Here is a 16,959-nt window from a genome sequence, read left to right as displayed (position 1 = left end):
GAGATAATGTACAGTATTTGTTTAGATGGCGATGAGTCACTTCACGACCGTCCCTTCCAAAGCCCGCCACCCCCCCTTGCAGCGTATCGAAAGTTCTCGGCCCTTCTTCCAGACGCTAGCAGCCTAGACAACTGTCAGATGCTAGACAGAGAAACAAGCAAGCAACACAGCAAAGTGGACCTCTGGACTTATTAGCTAGCTAAGCAACTCAACGGCACAACTTCAGTTTGGAGACTGGTGCAGAACGATTGACATCAGCGTAATTTGTCACTAAAAGTGCAAACCCAAAATATAGCTAACGAGAAAAGCTGATTCTTAAAGCCATCAAGCGCGTTAGCTTTGATTTGTGGCGCAGCTCTCCTGCAGAACCCTAGTTGGTAGCTAGCTCTAATCTAGTTAGTCAAAACTTGAAGTTGTGTGGTTTGCTAGTTAACGTCAGCTAGCTGAGAAGGAGAGGTTTGCAGAAAGAAGTGCTCCAGGGCTATGACTGCGGAAGAGGTGACCAACGAAGGACAGAACATCCCATTACCAATGGAGGGAGATGATATCACGCAGAAGAAAGATGGAGGGGTTTTAAAGGTAACTAACTAACTAGCGGTCGTCACTAGTTACCACGGCCACAAAGTCTTAAACCCCGCCTATTTCTAATATTTATCTTCTTAAAATGTGATTTTAAACCTAACCATAACCACACTGCCAACCTTACACCCAAACCTAACCTTAATTTAAGACAAAAATCTCATTTTTGTTGTCACGAATTTGTACGATATCGCCCATGTTGACTGCAGCTGTGTCAACTAGTGGAACCCCCCTAGCGAGCTAACAAGCTAGCATTAGCATGCTCGCTATCTCGCCAATAGCAATTCATTGAATGGTATAACCAGCTACCTAGCAGGCTTGAATGAAGAAAAAAAAATGCTAAAATATTTTGGTCAGTTGGCTACAGTAGGGTGATTTAGATTAGTGAGATTTTGCAGCGCAGTCCATGATCTATATGCAACATTTGGGGTTTGCTACTGTAGTTATATCTGCGGGCTAAACTTAACTAACGTTAGCTAGCTGGCTGACGAGCACATCGTGACGTCACCTCGACCATGCTAGCTTCCTCACCAGCCCCATCTTCCCCTGTAGTATCCAGGTGCAGGTCCGCAGCAGCCTGTGACTAAAACCATGATATCGCCAACTACTGGCTGTGGTTAACCCGGGGGAGAATGACTGCAACCCTCGCATTGAAGCCACGAAGTTCAATGCCGACCACGGTTCTGCAGGCATTGTTAGGCTGGACACATGACGTTTTTAATAATGGCCTTTTCTGATATAAAAAATCTGTATTTTTATTTAACTAGGCAAGTCAGTTAAGAACAAATTCTTATTTACAATGACGGCCTGGGAACAGTGGTTAACTGCCTTGTTCAGGGGCAGAACGACAGATTCTTGTCAGCTCAGGGATTCGATCGAGCAACCTTTTGGTTTCTGGCCCAACACCCAAACCACTAGGCTACCTTCCCCCAGTTAATTTCATCTGCCATGGAGCCCACTTTCACTAAATTACCATATTTCCCAGCTGCTTGCAGTAGTTTTGGATTAATCACGAAATAAACAGGCCATATTTTAGGGGATTGTTCAACCTGGCAGCTCCTATTACTTCATTCTATTGTGCACCGTGGCACCAACTCTCCTTCCGAAAGTTATATTCCCAGTTTATTGTTATGTCACAATGGCTGCTTTGTTATTGTTGTCAATGAGACCTGCCCACGTTTCTGGTAGTTAAAATGTAAACAACAACAACAAAATTACTCATGGAACTTTGAGGTTGTCCCATTGTTTACTGTAGGGAAATATAGGTATGTCTGTCTTTCGCCAAATATCTTGCAATATGTATATTTTCATTTTTGTCAATTCGGATACCATTTAAACATGAGAACCTCCTCTTTCTAATTATGTAAGGCAGCGTACTTCGCTGTCATCAAACACTAGCCCGGGAATACCTTTTTCCCTTGGAACGTTGAGCCTCTCCCTTTGTTTTCCTATGGAGAGGCATGCTGGTATATTTTGCCAAATATCTTCCAATGTGTGTATTTTCATTTTTTTTCTCCAAATCGGACACCATTTTAATAAGGATAATCTCTTTCTAATTACATAAGGTTGGGCAGTGTACTCTACTGTCATCGATCGCTAGACCTGAAATAGTCAAAGTAAAAAAAAAAATCTTCTTCCTCATTATGCAGACATAAGCACACTTGGCACCATTGAGGTGAGGACGTTTACTTTCTACACAAGTTATTTTTCAGTTTCGTCCTAAGAGCAGATGGTGGTAGTAGTAAAATATAAAGGGATACATTTCTTTGTGCCTTTTAGGTGAAAAGGAATTCCAAGCATCACTCCAGTCAGAAGAGGCTCTGCGACCGTTCGATTCCATTCAATTGCTATGGGCTCGTGCTAGTGTTCCAGCTTAGCCAATGTTATTTTGCCATTTTAAAGCCTTGGGGGAATTTTGACTCGTTCTATTGTTCAGCCTACCATTACAGTCATGATACCAATATATTTTTTTATATTACACCAGATATATGACCTTAAACTGATTTATATAAAAAATTGAATAAAATCTTACACTGGATGATAATAAAAAAACAAATGTTTTAACCTTTATTTAACGAGGCAAGTCAGTTAATTAAGAACAAATTATTATTTTCAATGACGGCCTAGGAACAGTGGTTTAACTGCCTGTTCAGGGGCAGAACGACAGATTTGTACCTTGTCAGCTCGGATTTGATCTTGCAACCTTCCGGTTACTAGTCCAACACTCTAAACCACTAGGCTACCCTGGCGCCCCATTTAGTAGCTAATGGCAGCCTGCAGTACCCCGGTCAGCCTTGGACTTGAGATAAGGGGGCAGCACTGAGCTAGCTTGCAATGTCTTCATAGACAGGTTGGTTGTTTAAATACATCATTATAGTTGTTGATTGGCTAGCGTGCAAATTTTTGCTATATTAGCATAATGTGACATTAGTCAAAAAACCTCCAAACAGGATATGGTATCAAGAACAACATAAAACTATTCTACAGTAAACATGTCATGCTCTCACGAATGATGCAATTCCCCCCTTGGGCCAATCAGTGTAATTTTGTAAATAAGCCAGTGAGGGCCTACCGAGTGGTGCAGTTGACAGTACATGTCAGAGCAAAAACCAAGCCATGAGGTCGAAGAAATTGTCTGTAGAGCTCTGAGACCGGATTGCGTCGAGGCACAGATCTGGGGAAGGGTACCAAAACAATTCTGCAGCATTTAAGGGCCCCAAGAACACAGTGGCCTGAATCATTCTTAAATGGAAGACGTTTAGAACCACCAAGACTCGCTAGGGCTGGCTGCCCGGCCACACTGAGCAATCGGGGGAGAGGGCCTTGGTCAGGGAGGTGACCAAGAACCCGATGGTCACTCTGACAGAGCTCCAGAGTTCCTCTGGAGATGGATTAACATTCCAGAAGGACAACCAATTCTGCAGCACTCCACCAGTCAGGTCTTTATGGTAGAGTAGCCAGACAGAAGCCACTCCTTGGTAAAAGGCACATGACAGCCTGCATGGAGTTTGCCAAAAGGCACCTAAAGGACTCTCAGACCATGGGAAACAAGATTATCTGGTCTGCTGAAGCAAAGATTGAGCTCTTTGGCCTGAATGCCAAGCGTCATGTCTGGAGGAAACCTGGCACCATCTCTATGGTGAAGCATGGTGATGGCAGCATCATGCAGTGGGGATGTTGTTCAGCAGAAGGGACTGGGAGACTAGTCAGGATCGAGGGGAAGATGAATGGAGCGAAGTACAGAGAGATCCTTGATGAAAACCAGCCCAGGACCTCAGACTGGGGCGAAGGTTCATCTTCCAACAGGACAACAACCCTTAGCACACAGCCAAGACAAGGCAGAAGTGGTTTAGGGACAAGTCTCTGAATACCCATGAATGTTCCAGCAAGAGCCTGGACTTGAACCTGATCTAAAATCTCTGGAGAGGCCTGAATATAGCTGTGCAGCAACACTCCCCATCCAACCTGACAGAGCTTGAGAGGATCTGCAGAGAAGAATGGGAGAAACTCTGCAAATACAAGTGTGTAGCGTCATACTTATTACTTATTTTCAATGACTTCCTAGGAACTGTGGGTTAACTGCCTCGTTCAGGGGCAGAATGACAGATTTTCACCTTGTCAGCTCAGGGGTTCCACCATTGCACTCCACGAGTATCCTGCCTGTTACACGAATGTAGTAGAAGCCAAGGTAAATTGCTAGCTACCATTTAACTTATCTTATAAAAAACAATAAATCATAATCACTAGTTATAACTACTGATCCAGTTTAGCAGGCAATATTAACCAGGTGAAATTGTGTCATTTCTCTTGTGTTCATTGCATGCAGTCAGGGTATATGCAACAGTTTGGGCTGCCTGGCTCATTGCGAACTAATTTGCCAGAATTTTACGTAATTATGACATATATTGAAGGTTGTGCAATGTAACAAGAATATTTAGAATTAGGGATGCCACCCGTTAGATAAAATATCAAACGGTTCCGTATTTCACTGAAATAATACACTTTTTTTTTTTCAAAATTATAGTTTCCGGATTCGATCATATTAATGACCAAAGGCTCGTATTTCTGTGTGTTATAATTAAGTCTGATTTGATAGAGCAGTCTGACTGAGCAGCAGCAGGCCCGTAATCATTCATTCAAACAGCACTTTCGTGCGTTTTGCCAGCAGCTCTTTCCAAGCACAGCGCTGTTTATAACTTCAAGCTTATCAGCCTAATGGCTGGTGTAACCAATGTGAAATGGCTAGCTAGTTAGCTGGGTGTGCGCTAATACTGTTTCAAACGTCACTCGCTTTTAGATTTGAAGTAGTTATTCCCCTTGCGCTGCAAGGGCCGCAGCTTTTGTGGAGCGATGGGTAACGATGCTTCGAGTGTGGCTGTTGTCAACGGAAGCTATACTATTACACTGGCAATACTATAGTTCCTAATAAGAACATCCAATAGTCAAAGGTGTATGAAATACAAATGGTATAGAGAGAAATAGTCCTATAAATACTATATTAACTACAACCTAAAACCTCTTACCTTGGAATATTGAAGTCTCATGTTAAAAGGAACCACCAACTTTCCTTATGTTCTCATGTTCTGAGCAAGGAACTTAAACGTTAGCTTTTTTACATGGCACACATTTTTACATGGCACATATTACTTTCTTCTCCAACAATATGTTTTTGCATTGTTTAAACCAAATTGAACATGTTTCATTATTTATTTCAGGCTAAATTGATTTTATTGATGTTTTATATTAAGTGGAGTCACTGTGGAGTCCTGACCACCCGTGAGGATAGGAATCTAGGAAAGAAAAGTTCACATGTATGTGGTAGGGATTAACCACTGCCATTAGATGGCGATAGTATTGGTTTTAGTGACAGGCTAGTTTCAGTCTCAGGCTGCTGTGGGGTTGCAGCTTGGTGCATCTCACTTCCCCATGTAATCAGAGATGTTATCATTGCTAGGTAGTTTGTACGGTCACTGAAATAGGTGTTTCTGCAGCTAACTATCAAATGTCTAGTCATCACTATTCAGACTTAGCAGTGATCTAGAAGTGTTGTAGTTTTGGCTAGAAGGTTCTGGCCTGCGTAAAAGCATTTCATAGTTTCTTGTTTGTCAGCAAACATATCTGGTTACCTGGACTTTTTTCTAGAGCCTGCCATATTTGGTATACCTACAGCTGCTTGGAGGGGGGGGGGGGGGGGGTTCTCATTCTGGTTTTGGTGACCTGATCCTTCCCAGCTGAATATCCTATATCTGCAGGCAGTATGGCTGGTCAATGTTGACACTGAAGTGTGTGTGTGTGTGTGTGTGTGTGTGTGTGTGTGTGTGTGTGTGTGTGTGTGTGTGTGTGTGTGTGTGTGTGTGTGTGTGTGTGTGTGTGTGTGTGTGTGAGAGAGAGAGACTGTCAGTCATTCTGGCCCATGGTGTATTTCCCTAAAGGCAGACTTGCACATGGTGTCTCAGACAGTTTCCACATCATCACACAAATAAATCATCCCTTGAACAGTTTGAGCCCACGACCTAAACATAACAGCAGCCCAAAGTACTAGACTACATGCATAAAAGTAAGCATGCACCTGTTCAGAAATTGACTGACTGTTAGAGCTCTTAGAACCTCCATGGATTGATGAGGAATTTAAAAACTGTATGGTTGAAAGAGATGGGGCAAAAGGAGTGGCTGATAAGTCTGGCTGCACATCTGACTGGCTGACTTACTGCAAATTGAGACTTATGTGACAACTCAACAAAAAGAAGAAACTGTATTAAAGGTCGCGATTTTAAACGGAATGGCCGATTAATTAGGGCCAATTTCAAGTTTTCATAACAATCGGAAATCTGTATTTTTGGACACCGATTTGGCCGATTTTTCTTTTAAAAATTATTATTTTAAAATTATTATTATGGCAGAATGACAGATTTTTTTTCCTTGTCAGCTCGGGGATTCAATCTTGCAACCTTAAAGTTAACTAGTCCAACACTCTAACCACCTACCTTACATTGCACTCCACAAGGAGCCTGCCTGTTACGCAAATGCAGTAAGAAGCCACGGTAAGTTGCTTGCTAGCATTAAACTTCTCTTAAAAAACAATCAATCAATCATAATCACTAGTTAACTACACATGGTTGATGATATTACTAGTTTACCTAGTGTGTCCTGCGTTGCATATAATCTATGCGGTGCGCATTTGTGAAAAAAGACTGTCGTTGCTCCGTGTACCTAACCATAAACATCAATGCCTTTCTTAAAATCAATACACAAGTATATATTTTTAAACCGGCATATTTAGTTAATATTGCCTGCTAACATGAATTTATTTTAACTAGGGAAATGGTGTCACTTCTCTTGCAACAGAGTCAGGGTATAGTCAGCAGTTTGGGCCGCCTGGCTCGTTGCGAACTGTGTGAAGACTATTTCTTCCTAACAAAGGCAGCCAACTTCGCCAAACGGGGGATGATTTAACAAAAGCGCATTTGAGAAAAAAGCACAATCGTTGCACGACTGTACCTAACCATAAACATCAATGCCTTTCTTAAAATCAATACACAGAAGTATATATTTTTTAAACCTGCATATTTAGCTAAAAGAAATCCAGGTTAGCAGGCAGCACAGGTCCCAGGGGAAATTGTGTCACTTCAGGGTATATGCAGCAGTTTGGGCTGCCTGGCTCATTGCGAACTAATTTGCCATAATTTTATGTAATTATGACATAACATTGAAAGTTGTGCAATTTAACAACAATATTTAGACTTATGGATGCCACCCGTTAGATAAAATACTGAACGGTTCTGTATTTCACTGAAAGAATAAACGTTTTGTGATGATGATCGATGATAGTTTCCAGATTCGACCATATGTGTGTGTGTGTGTCTCTGACTCTCCTACCTTGTTGTACTAAAAAATCCAAATAACTTCACAGTTCTTCATTGTAAAGGATTTTAACACTGTTTCCCATGTTCAATGAACCATAAACAATTAATGAACATGCACCTGTGGAACGATCGTTAAGACGCCTACAGCTTAGACAATAGGGTAATTAAGGTCACAGTTATGAAAACTTAGGACACTAAAGAGGCCTTTCTACTGACTCCGAAAAACACCAAAAGAAAGATGCCCAGGGTCCCTGCTCATCTACGTGAATGTGCCTTCGGCATGCTGCAAGGAGGCATGAGGACTGCAGATGTGGCCAGGGCAATAAATTGCAATGTCCGTACTGTGAGACGCCTAAGACAGCGCTAAAGGGAGACTGGACGGACAGCTGATCGTCCTCACAGTGGCAGACCACGTGTAACAACACCTGCACAGAATGGTACATCCGAACATCAAACCTGCGGGATAGGTACAGGATGGCAACAGCAACTGCCTGAGTTACACCAGGAACGCCCAATCCTTCCATCAATGCTCAGACTGTCCGCAGTAGGCTGAGAGAGGCTGGACTGAGGGCTTGTTGGCCTGTTGTCTGGTGAGGACCTGCCTTATATCACCTGCAACAACGTCGCCTATGGGCACAAACCCAGCGTCGCTGGACCAGATAGGACTGGCAAAAAGTGCTCTTCACTGACGAGTTGCGGTTTTGTCTCACTAGGGGTGATGGTCAGATTCGCGTTTATCGTCAAAGGAATGAACGTTACCCCAAGGCCTGTACTCTGGAGCGGGATCGATTTGGAGGTAGAGGGTCTGTCATGATCTGGGGCAGTGTGTCACAGCATCATCGGACTGAGCTTGTTGTCATTGTCTGCAATCTCAACGCTGTGCGTTACAGGGAAGACTTCCTCCCTCATGTGGAACCCTTACAGCAGTCTCATCCTGACATGACCCTCCAGCATGACGATGCCACCAGCCATACTGCTCGCTGTGTGCGGGATTTCCTGCAAGACAGGAATATCAGTGTTCTGCCATGTTCAGCGAAGAGCCTGGATCTCAATACCATTGAGCACATCTGGAACCTGCTGGATCGGAGGGTGAGGGCTAGCCCCCCCCCCCCCCCCAGAAATGTCTCGTGCAGTCCATGAGGAGGAGATGCACTGCATCTGCACTGTACTGCACTGTACTTAATGCAGCTGGTGGCCACACCAGATACTGACTGTTACTTTTGATTTTTGCCCCCCCCCCTGTTCAGGGACACTTATTTAATTTATTTGAGTCACATGCCTGTGGAACTTGTTCAGTTTGTCTGTTGAATGTTATGTTCCTACAAATATTTACATATTTAAAGTTTGCTGAAAATAAACACAGTTGACAGTGAGTAAAACATTTATTTTTTGCTGAGTTTATATATGTGAGTGAGATGTTTGTAAAATTCCTGAAGTGTTTTCATCATCCTAGATTGCAGCCGGTAGTAACAAGAAGATTTGCTGCCATGTGTGTGGACCCAAGAAGAACAGAAAGACACGTGCATCAAGTGCAAGAAATACATTCGCAACACACACACACACACAGTAAAACTCTGTCCCTCATGTGGTGTGTAGACCGGCCTTAATTTGTGTTCAATTGGGCTCATTTATCATTCCCATAAAATACTGTATGTAAAATGTGTCCTTTCAGTTTGTTCAAAGCATTAAACATCAATAGTGATAAAACCTTGTTTCATTTATATTTGTTAAAGATAAACATGATTTATTACACCAATGTCTTGATTTTGAGATTTTTTTATATTTTTTAAGTGTTAAGTATTTTTATGTAAATTGTTATGGCTGTATTGTTTTAAAAACCCAATGATGTTGTGGGTCCATCAGACCCACGAACATTGGGTTACTAACAAAAACAAGGAACACTGCACAAGGGTTAATCTGAGCCTAGAGGAAAGTATTTGTCCTCAGGCCTGGAGGGAAGCAATAGTAAGCAGCCTTTTACTGGTTCTAACAGCAGACCTATATAAGCTTGCTGCCAGCTCTTAGCAAACTGTTGGAAAGAATGGTGTTTCACCAAATACAATGCTATTTCTAAACATGTGCTGCACTGACACAAATGACTGATGATTGGTTGAAAGAAATGGATAATAAGATTGTGGGAGCTATACTGTTAGATTTCAGTGCAGCATTCGATATTATTGACCAAAACCTGTTGTTGAGAAAACAAAGGTGTTATGGTTTTTTAACCTCTGCCATATCGTGGCTTCAGAGATGTTTATCTAATAGAACTCAGAGGGTTTTTCTAATATCAAACATGTAAAGGGTGGTGTACTGCAGGGCAGTTCTCTAGGCCCTCTACTCTTTTCTATTTTTTTTTTTTAACCAGGACCTGCCAATGGCATTAAACAAAACGTGTGTCCATGTATGTTGATGATTCAACTATATATGCATCAGCAACCACTGCTAATGAAGTCAATGAAACTCTTAGAGTTGCAGTCTGTTTTTGAATGGGTGGCCAGTAATAAACTGGTCCTGAACATCTCTAAAACTAAGCGCATTGTATTTGGTACAAATAATTCCTTAAGTGCTATACCTCAGCTGAATCTGGTAATGAATGGTGTGGCTGTTGAACATGTTAAGGAGACTAAATTACTTGGCGTTTAGCTTTTCACAGTCCCCAAATCCAAAACAAATTCCAGAAAGCGTAGAGTACTATAGAGCCATTATTGCATGGAACTCTCTTCCATCTCATATTGTTCAAATGAACAGCACACCTGGTTTAAAAAAAACTGATAAAGCAACACCCACAGCACAACGCCTCTCCTATTTGACCTTGATAGTTTGTATGTATTGATATGTAGACTACGTGTGCCTCTTTTTACATACATTTTTTTTAAATTGATGAAGTTCTGTCCTTGAGCTGTTCTTGTCTATTTAATGTTCTGTGTTATGTTATGGTTTGTGTGGACCCCAGGAAGAGTAGCTGCTGCTTTTGCAACAGCTAATGGGGATCCTAATAAAATACCTAACACTACCACAGACAGACTATGCCATACACTGCTACAGCATAACTAACCTTCACTGTCGCTCTTTCCCTCTCCCCCTCTCCTACATCTGTAGTTGGTGAAGCAAGAGGGCACAGGGACAGAGCTGCCTATGACTGGGGACAAGGTGTTTGTTCACTATGTTGGCACGCTGCTGGATGGAACCCCATTTGACTCCAGTCGCGAACGAGGAGAGAAGTTCTCCTTTGAGCTGGGCAAAGGTGTGTGTGTGTGTGTGTGTGTGTGTGTGTGTGTGTGTGTTGAAGTACATGCCAGGTGATCAAAACTTTTGGTGTGTGTGTGTGTGTGTGTGTGTGTGGTGTGTGTGTGTGTGTGTGTGTGTGTGTGTGTGTGTGTGTGTGTGTGTGTGTGTAGGTCAGGTAATCAAGGCGTGGGACCTGGGAGTGGCTACTATGAAAGTAGGAGAGATTAGCCAGCTGATCTGTAAACCAGAGTACGCCTATGGCACTGCCGGCAGCCCCCCGAAGATACCCCCCAATGCTACACTTGTCTTCCAGGTAACCTGTCTGTCTGTGAGGGATTAAGTCTGTTTTAGGTAAACATTCGGTGTCAACATTGACGTGTGTGACTGAGTGCTTAAATTTGTTTGTGTGTGTGTGTGTGTGTGTGTGTGTGTGTGTGTGTGTGTGTGTGTGTGTGTGTGTGTGTGTGTGTGTGTGTGTGTGTGTGTGTGTGTGTGTGTTAGGTGGAGCTGTTTGAGTTTCGAGGGGAGGACATCACTGAGGGAGAGGATGGAGGAATTATCCGTCGCATCATCACTAAGGGAGCGGGATACTCCAAACCTAATGAAGGAGCTGCCGTAGAAGGTACTCACACAAACATATCATCATCAGAAAGGAACAGGGATATTCCAAACTAAGACCTACTGTACAGGCTACAATCTCTCTCACCTTTCTCGGTCTCTTTCCCCTACAGTGTGCGTGGAGGGCAGCTGTGAGGGCAAGGTCTTTGACCAGAGGGAGCTGAAGTTTGAGTTGGGAGATGGAAAGAGTCTGGGTCTGCCAAGTGGGGTGGAGAAAGCCCTGACCGCCATGGAACAGGGAGAGGAGTCACTCTTCATCATCAAACCCAAGTAATATAGACACAAACATTACAAACCTAGTCTACATATTATGTTGTTATTTTGAGAAACATACACTGCTCAAAAAAATTAAGGGACCACTAAAATAACACATCCTAGATCTGAATGAATGAAATATTCTTATTAGGAACTGGAAATGCTGACACACTCCAGCCACATGAGGTCTAGCATTGTCTTGCATTAGGAGGAACCCAGGGCCAACCGCACCAGCATATGGTCTCACAAGGGGTCTGAGGATCTCATCTCGGGACCTAATGGCAGTCAGGCTACCTCTGGTGAGCACACCGAAAGAAATGCCACCCCACACTATGACTGACCCACCGCCAAACCGGTCATGCTGGAGGATGTTGCAGGCAGTAGAACGTTCTCCACGGCGTCTCCAGACTGTCACGTCTGTCACATGTGCTCAGTGTGAACCTGCTTTCATCTGTGAAGAGCACAGGGCGCCAGTGGCGAATTTGCCAATCTTGGTGTTCTCTGGCAAATGCCAAACGTCCCGCACGGTGTTGGGCTGTAAAGCACAACCCCCACCTGTGGACGTCGGGCCCTCATACCACCCTCATGGAGTCTGTTTCTGACCGTTTGAGCAGACACATGCACATTTGTGGCCTGCTGGAGGTGATTTTGCAGGGCCCTGGCAGTGCTCCTCCTTGCACAAAGGCGGAGGTAGCGGTCCTGCTGCTTGGTTGTTGCCCTCCTACGGCTTCCTCCACGTCTCCTGATGTACTGGCCTGTCTCCTGGTAGTGCCTCCATGCTCTGGACACTACGCTGACAGACACAGCAAACCTTCTTGCCACAGCTCGCATTGATGTGCCATCCTGGATGAGCTGCACTACCTGAGCCACTTGTGTGGGTTAAAGACTCCTTCTCATGCTACCACTAGAGTGAAAGCACCGCCAGCATTCAAAAGTGACCAAAACATCAGCCAGGAAGCATGGAAACTGAGAAGTGGTCTGTGGTCACCACCTGCAGAACCACTCCTTTATTGGGGGTGTCTTGCTAATTGCCTATAATTTCCACCTGTTGTCTATTCCATTTGCACAACAGCATGTGGAATGTATTGTCAATCAGTGTTGCTTCCTAAGTGGACAGTTTGATTTCACAGACGTGTGATTGACTTGGAGTTACATTGTGTTGTTTAAGTGTTCCCTTTATATTTTTGAGCAGTGTATAATGGTGTGTTCTCTGGGTATATTGGCTGAGTTGTGTGGCTGTGTATGTATGGATATCTAATTGTAGTGTGTGTCGATATGAATTTCTAAGTGTGTGTATGTGTGTAGGTATGGCTATGGAAACATAGGAAGCAGCAAGTACAGTATTCCTGGTGGAGCCACTCTGCAGTACAAACTCAAACTGACCACCTTCGAGAAGGTATGACCCCTCACCCTATAGCAATTATCAACCTGAGAGTCCTGTCCAGAGACATGCCTTAGGCATTTTATTCATGACATTTCCAAACTGTTTGCCTACTAAGTGTACCCCAGATGAGTCTGGTGTTTTGAGAGGTGATTTGCTGGCTGACTGAAGGATCTCCTATTCCCCAGGCTAAGGAATCCTGGGAGATGAACTCAGCAGAGAAACTGGAGCAGAGCGTCATCATTAAGGAGAAAGGAACACAGTACTTCAAGGTTTAGATTTGAGTAAATTTGAGTCATTTAGTAGATCCAGAGAGACATACAGGAGCAATTAGGATTAAGTACCTTGCTCAAGGGCACATCGACAGGTTCTTAACCGCTAGGTTACCTGTGTGTGGGTGGAGATAAGTAGCTTCAAGCAGCAGTGCAGTATAACTAGCCAGGTCACCCGTGATACAAGTCAGTATTAGACATCCAGCCTTGTCTGGGGTTGTCGGGAGATGATGTGGAAACGCGCTGTTGCCTTTAAATACGTTTTATTTTTGCTAGGGCAGTGGGGTTGGTGGATGGGTTTAAGCGTCTGCCTCTGGTGCAAAAGATTGCATGTTTGAATCCAGCAGCGATGAAAAGTTGTTTTTTAGATTTTTGTTTTAAGCCTATCCCAAACCTTAACCCTTACCGTAGCCATTTGCAGTTAATGCCTAACTTTAAGATTTCGGAGATTACCTGAAACACTTTGAAATTTGACGTTTGAGAAACCTGGATGAATGTATAATTCTGAGGTGAGACTGTGTGAGCATGTTTAGTATAATGTGTGTGTGTGTGTGTGTGTGTGTGTGTGTGTGTGTAGGAAGGGAAGCATCGCCAAGCATCTGTCCAGTATAAGAGGATTGTGTCATGGCTGGAGAATGAATCAAGTTTGCCTGAGGGGGAGGACCAGAAAGCTAAAGCCCTGCGATTGGCTGCTCACCTCAACCTGGCCATGTGCTTCATCAAGCTTCAGGAACCAAGCTCTGCCTTCGACAACTGTGACAAGGTACACACAGACTCGATTAGGAGATACAGTCAGGTCAGGTGTGTGTCTTAACATATCTGACTTCCTAAATATTCCACATCAAACCTATTCCCCCACTTACTTTTGGTTTCTGCTCTCTCTCGCATGTGTGCGAAGGCCCTGGAGCTAGACGAATCCAATGAAAAGGCTCTATTCCGGAGGGGGGAGGCGCTGTTTGCCATGAAGGAGTTTGATAGGGCGAGAGCAGACTTCCAGCGCGTCACCCAGCTTTATCCTAGCAACAAGGCCGCCAAGAGCCAGGTACTGTACTAGAATGGTCTTTATGTGCCCCGTCTAAACTTCCCTCTCCTCTCATCTGGATGTCCATCTCTGCTTGCTCTTTGTCTGATCCGGGGCTCTCTGTCTGCCCTCCCAGGTGGTTCTGTGCCAGAAACAGATTAAGGAGCAGCATGAGAAGGACAAGAGGCTCTACGCCAACATGTTCCAGAAGTTCGCAGAGAGAGACGCCAAGGTGAGACAAACAGCCAACACACTACACATTTCCTGTAGCCACGCTACACTTCCCCGAGCTCCTACAGATTAAACTCTTCCCCTAGCCCCAAGGTGAGTTGAGATTGACTACTGGAGAGACATCAGAACAGATTAACCCACACTTAGCATCATATAAGAAAGTGTTCCACAGGGATGCTGACCCATGTTGACTCCAATGCTTCCCACAGTTGTCAAGTTAGCTGGATGTCCTTTTGGGTGGTGGGCCATTCTTGATACACACAGGAAACTGTTGAGTGTGAAAAATCCAGCAGCATTGCAGTTCTTGACACACTCAAACCAGTGTGCCTGGCAGCTACTGCCATACCCTTTTCAAAGGCACTTAAATATTTTGTCTGGCCCATTGACACTCTGAATGGCACACATATACATATTCCATGTCTCAACTGTCTCAAGGCTTAAAAATCCTTCCTTAACCTGTCTCCTTCCCTTCATCTACACTGAAGTGGATTTAACAAGTGACATCAATAAGGGATCATAGCTTTCACCTGGGTAGCCTATGTTATGGAAAGAGCATGTTCTTAATGTTTTGTATACTCCGTGTAAATTATTGTTTTAATGTCTCTCTTTTTGTTTCTGCTGTGATGAATAGAAGGACGCTGACAAGGGGACGGAGAACATAGGTGGGATGGATGTAGAGGAGAGTGGAGGACAGGAGTAATGACTACTGGAGAAAGATGTCAGACTGTGTCATGAAGACTTTTAAAACTTCAGACATTCGTGTTTATAAAGAGAGAATGTGTTTGTGATAAGTGTGTGTGTGTCCATGGCTCAACTGTATCCCCTGTGTGAGTGTGTGTGTGTGTCTGCGTGTTATCGTCATGGCAGCTAGCTGGCTGGGTGGGCCTTCTGTAGCTGACTGCACTCAGGAGGTGTGGCTAAAAGGAGTGCCCCCCCATCCCTCTGGTTAGCATGTAGCAGGCTGTCCCTCCCTCCACCACTCCCGCTACCCCCCCCCCTTACTCATAGAGCTCGTTGCTTAATGGAGTTGGAAGCCCAGTACTGGGTGTGCGTATTTGTGTGTATGTGTGTGTAAACCCCCCTTTCACCCAGCAAGGGCTAATCCCCAAATCCCCTTCACTTCTCACCACCTTCCAAGGCCAACTGATCAACTCCTGGGGACTGCTTCATGTGTATGTGTGACAGTAGCAGCTCCCTCGCTAACTAAACGGTTGCTCTCTGCTTCTCAAACGCACTGTATGTTCTTACTCTGGGTTTATGATTTCTCTTAATTGTTCTTCATGGGATGATGATTTACTTCACACCTAGAAGGGTGTGTGTGAAGCAGCTTAAGCCGCTTCTTCTGGTCAGACTGAACCAGTATCAAGCTCAGTCACATTACATATATAGTCTTACTGTAGTCTGTCTGCATTCCAAATGACACTCTATACCTTGTAGATCAGGGTTTCCCAAACGCGATCCTGGGGCCCCCAATGGGTGCATGTTTAGATTTTTCCCCAACACTACACAGCTGATTCAAAGAATCAAAGCTGGATGATGAGTTGGTTAATTAAATTATCTGTGTAGTGCTAGGGCGGGGGCCGGGGGGCGGGGGACCTCGTTTGGGAGACCCTGTTGTAGATGGCTCAATATGCCCTACTTTTTGACCAATAGTCAGAGGTGGCTACTAAAGTAGTGCACTATATAGGTAATTGGTGTCATTTTGAGATGCAGACTTACTGTAATCTTATTCTTGCATACAGCATCTCCAGCAGACCTGGCTCTAGGTTCAGCTAAACAAGGTCCTGTGAAGCAGAGCAGCTAGGGAGTGAGATTGGTCAGGGTTTGGGGTGTCAACTGCATGCTGGTTGGTTGGGGGAGGTCTATCTGATTGGAGCATCACGATTGGTTCTCAGACTGAAGGCTCTAATGACTAATAAACAGAAATTACTCAAACTCTGGTCTGTGTCCTCATTTTTTGTACTTAGGTCACTGTATATTTTGACCAATCGATTTTGTAGTATACAGTGGAAACAATAAAAGTAGTTTTTACAAGATTCAAATACAAACTAATTGGGTGAACCAAAAGCAATTCTCCCATTTCAGATAGAATCTACCGATAATGTATGACAAGGAAATTCAAAGACCGTTCCTTGGGACGACCCTAAACCAACTCTTAACCTTTTAAATGGAAACTTCAGTGGGGTGACAACAAATTCGGGTCCCGGATTCCGGGACAAGCACAACAGTTGGGTTTCCTAAAGCTGGTTTGCAACATGGCAGTTTCAGCATGTTTGAAGGGTCTGGCCTCCTGTGTGTGATGTATTTTTTTTTAAATCCTACAGATAGTAATGATCTGATTAACGGGGTGGAATCCCCAAGCTGACAAGGTAAAAATCTGTCGTTCTGCCCCTGAACAAGGCAGTTAACCCACTGTTCTTAACTGACTTATAAAGGTTTAAAAAATCAAATCTGGTATCATTTTCTCTTTAATCCAGAGCAGTGCTCCCCAACCCTTCCTGTAGGTTTTTG

At 43.9% G+C, this 16,959-nt stretch overlaps 1 protein-coding gene across 1 annotated transcript; it reads left to right on the top strand.

Moving 5' to 3' along the window:
• The first annotated feature begins 79 nt into the window (after positions 1-79).
• Positions 80-16,761, top strand: LOC124036075 (peptidyl-prolyl cis-trans isomerase FKBP4-like). Its single transcript, XM_046350210.1, has 11 exons — positions 80-579; positions 10,542-10,686; positions 10,841-10,983; positions 11,172-11,292; positions 11,402-11,558; positions 12,849-12,939; positions 13,113-13,196; positions 13,774-13,959; positions 14,095-14,238; positions 14,354-14,449; positions 15,080-16,761. The coding sequence occupies exons 1-11, from the start codon at positions 484-486 to the stop codon at positions 15,146-15,148; spliced, it is 1,332 nt and encodes a 443-aa protein (XP_046206166.1). The 5' UTR covers positions 80-483; the 3' UTR covers positions 15,149-16,761.
• Positions 16,762-16,959: the final 198 nt, after the last annotated feature.

Source organism: Oncorhynchus gorbuscha, linkage group LG01 (genome assembly GCF_021184085.1).
Source record: "Oncorhynchus gorbuscha isolate QuinsamMale2020 ecotype Even-year linkage group LG01, OgorEven_v1.0, whole genome shotgun sequence".
In the NCBI taxonomy this organism is placed as follows: Eukaryota; Metazoa; Chordata; class Actinopteri; order Salmoniformes; family Salmonidae; genus Oncorhynchus; species Oncorhynchus gorbuscha.
Note: the sequence above shows the minus strand (reverse complement) of the source record. Positions and strands in the feature narration are given on the sequence as shown.

Coding starts and splice junctions, on each gene's coding strand:
- LOC124036075 (XM_046350210.1), top strand. CDS start 484: ATGACTGCGGAAGAGGTGACCAACGAAGGACAGAACATCCCATTACCA. Junction 12,940..13,112: donor AACTGACCACCTTCGAGAAG/GTATGACCCCTC, acceptor CCTATTCCCCAG/GCTAAGGAATCCTGGGAGAT. Junction 14,239..14,353: donor ACAAGGCCGCCAAGAGCCAG/GTACTGTACTAG, acceptor CTGCCCTCCCAG/GTGGTTCTGTGCCAGAAACA.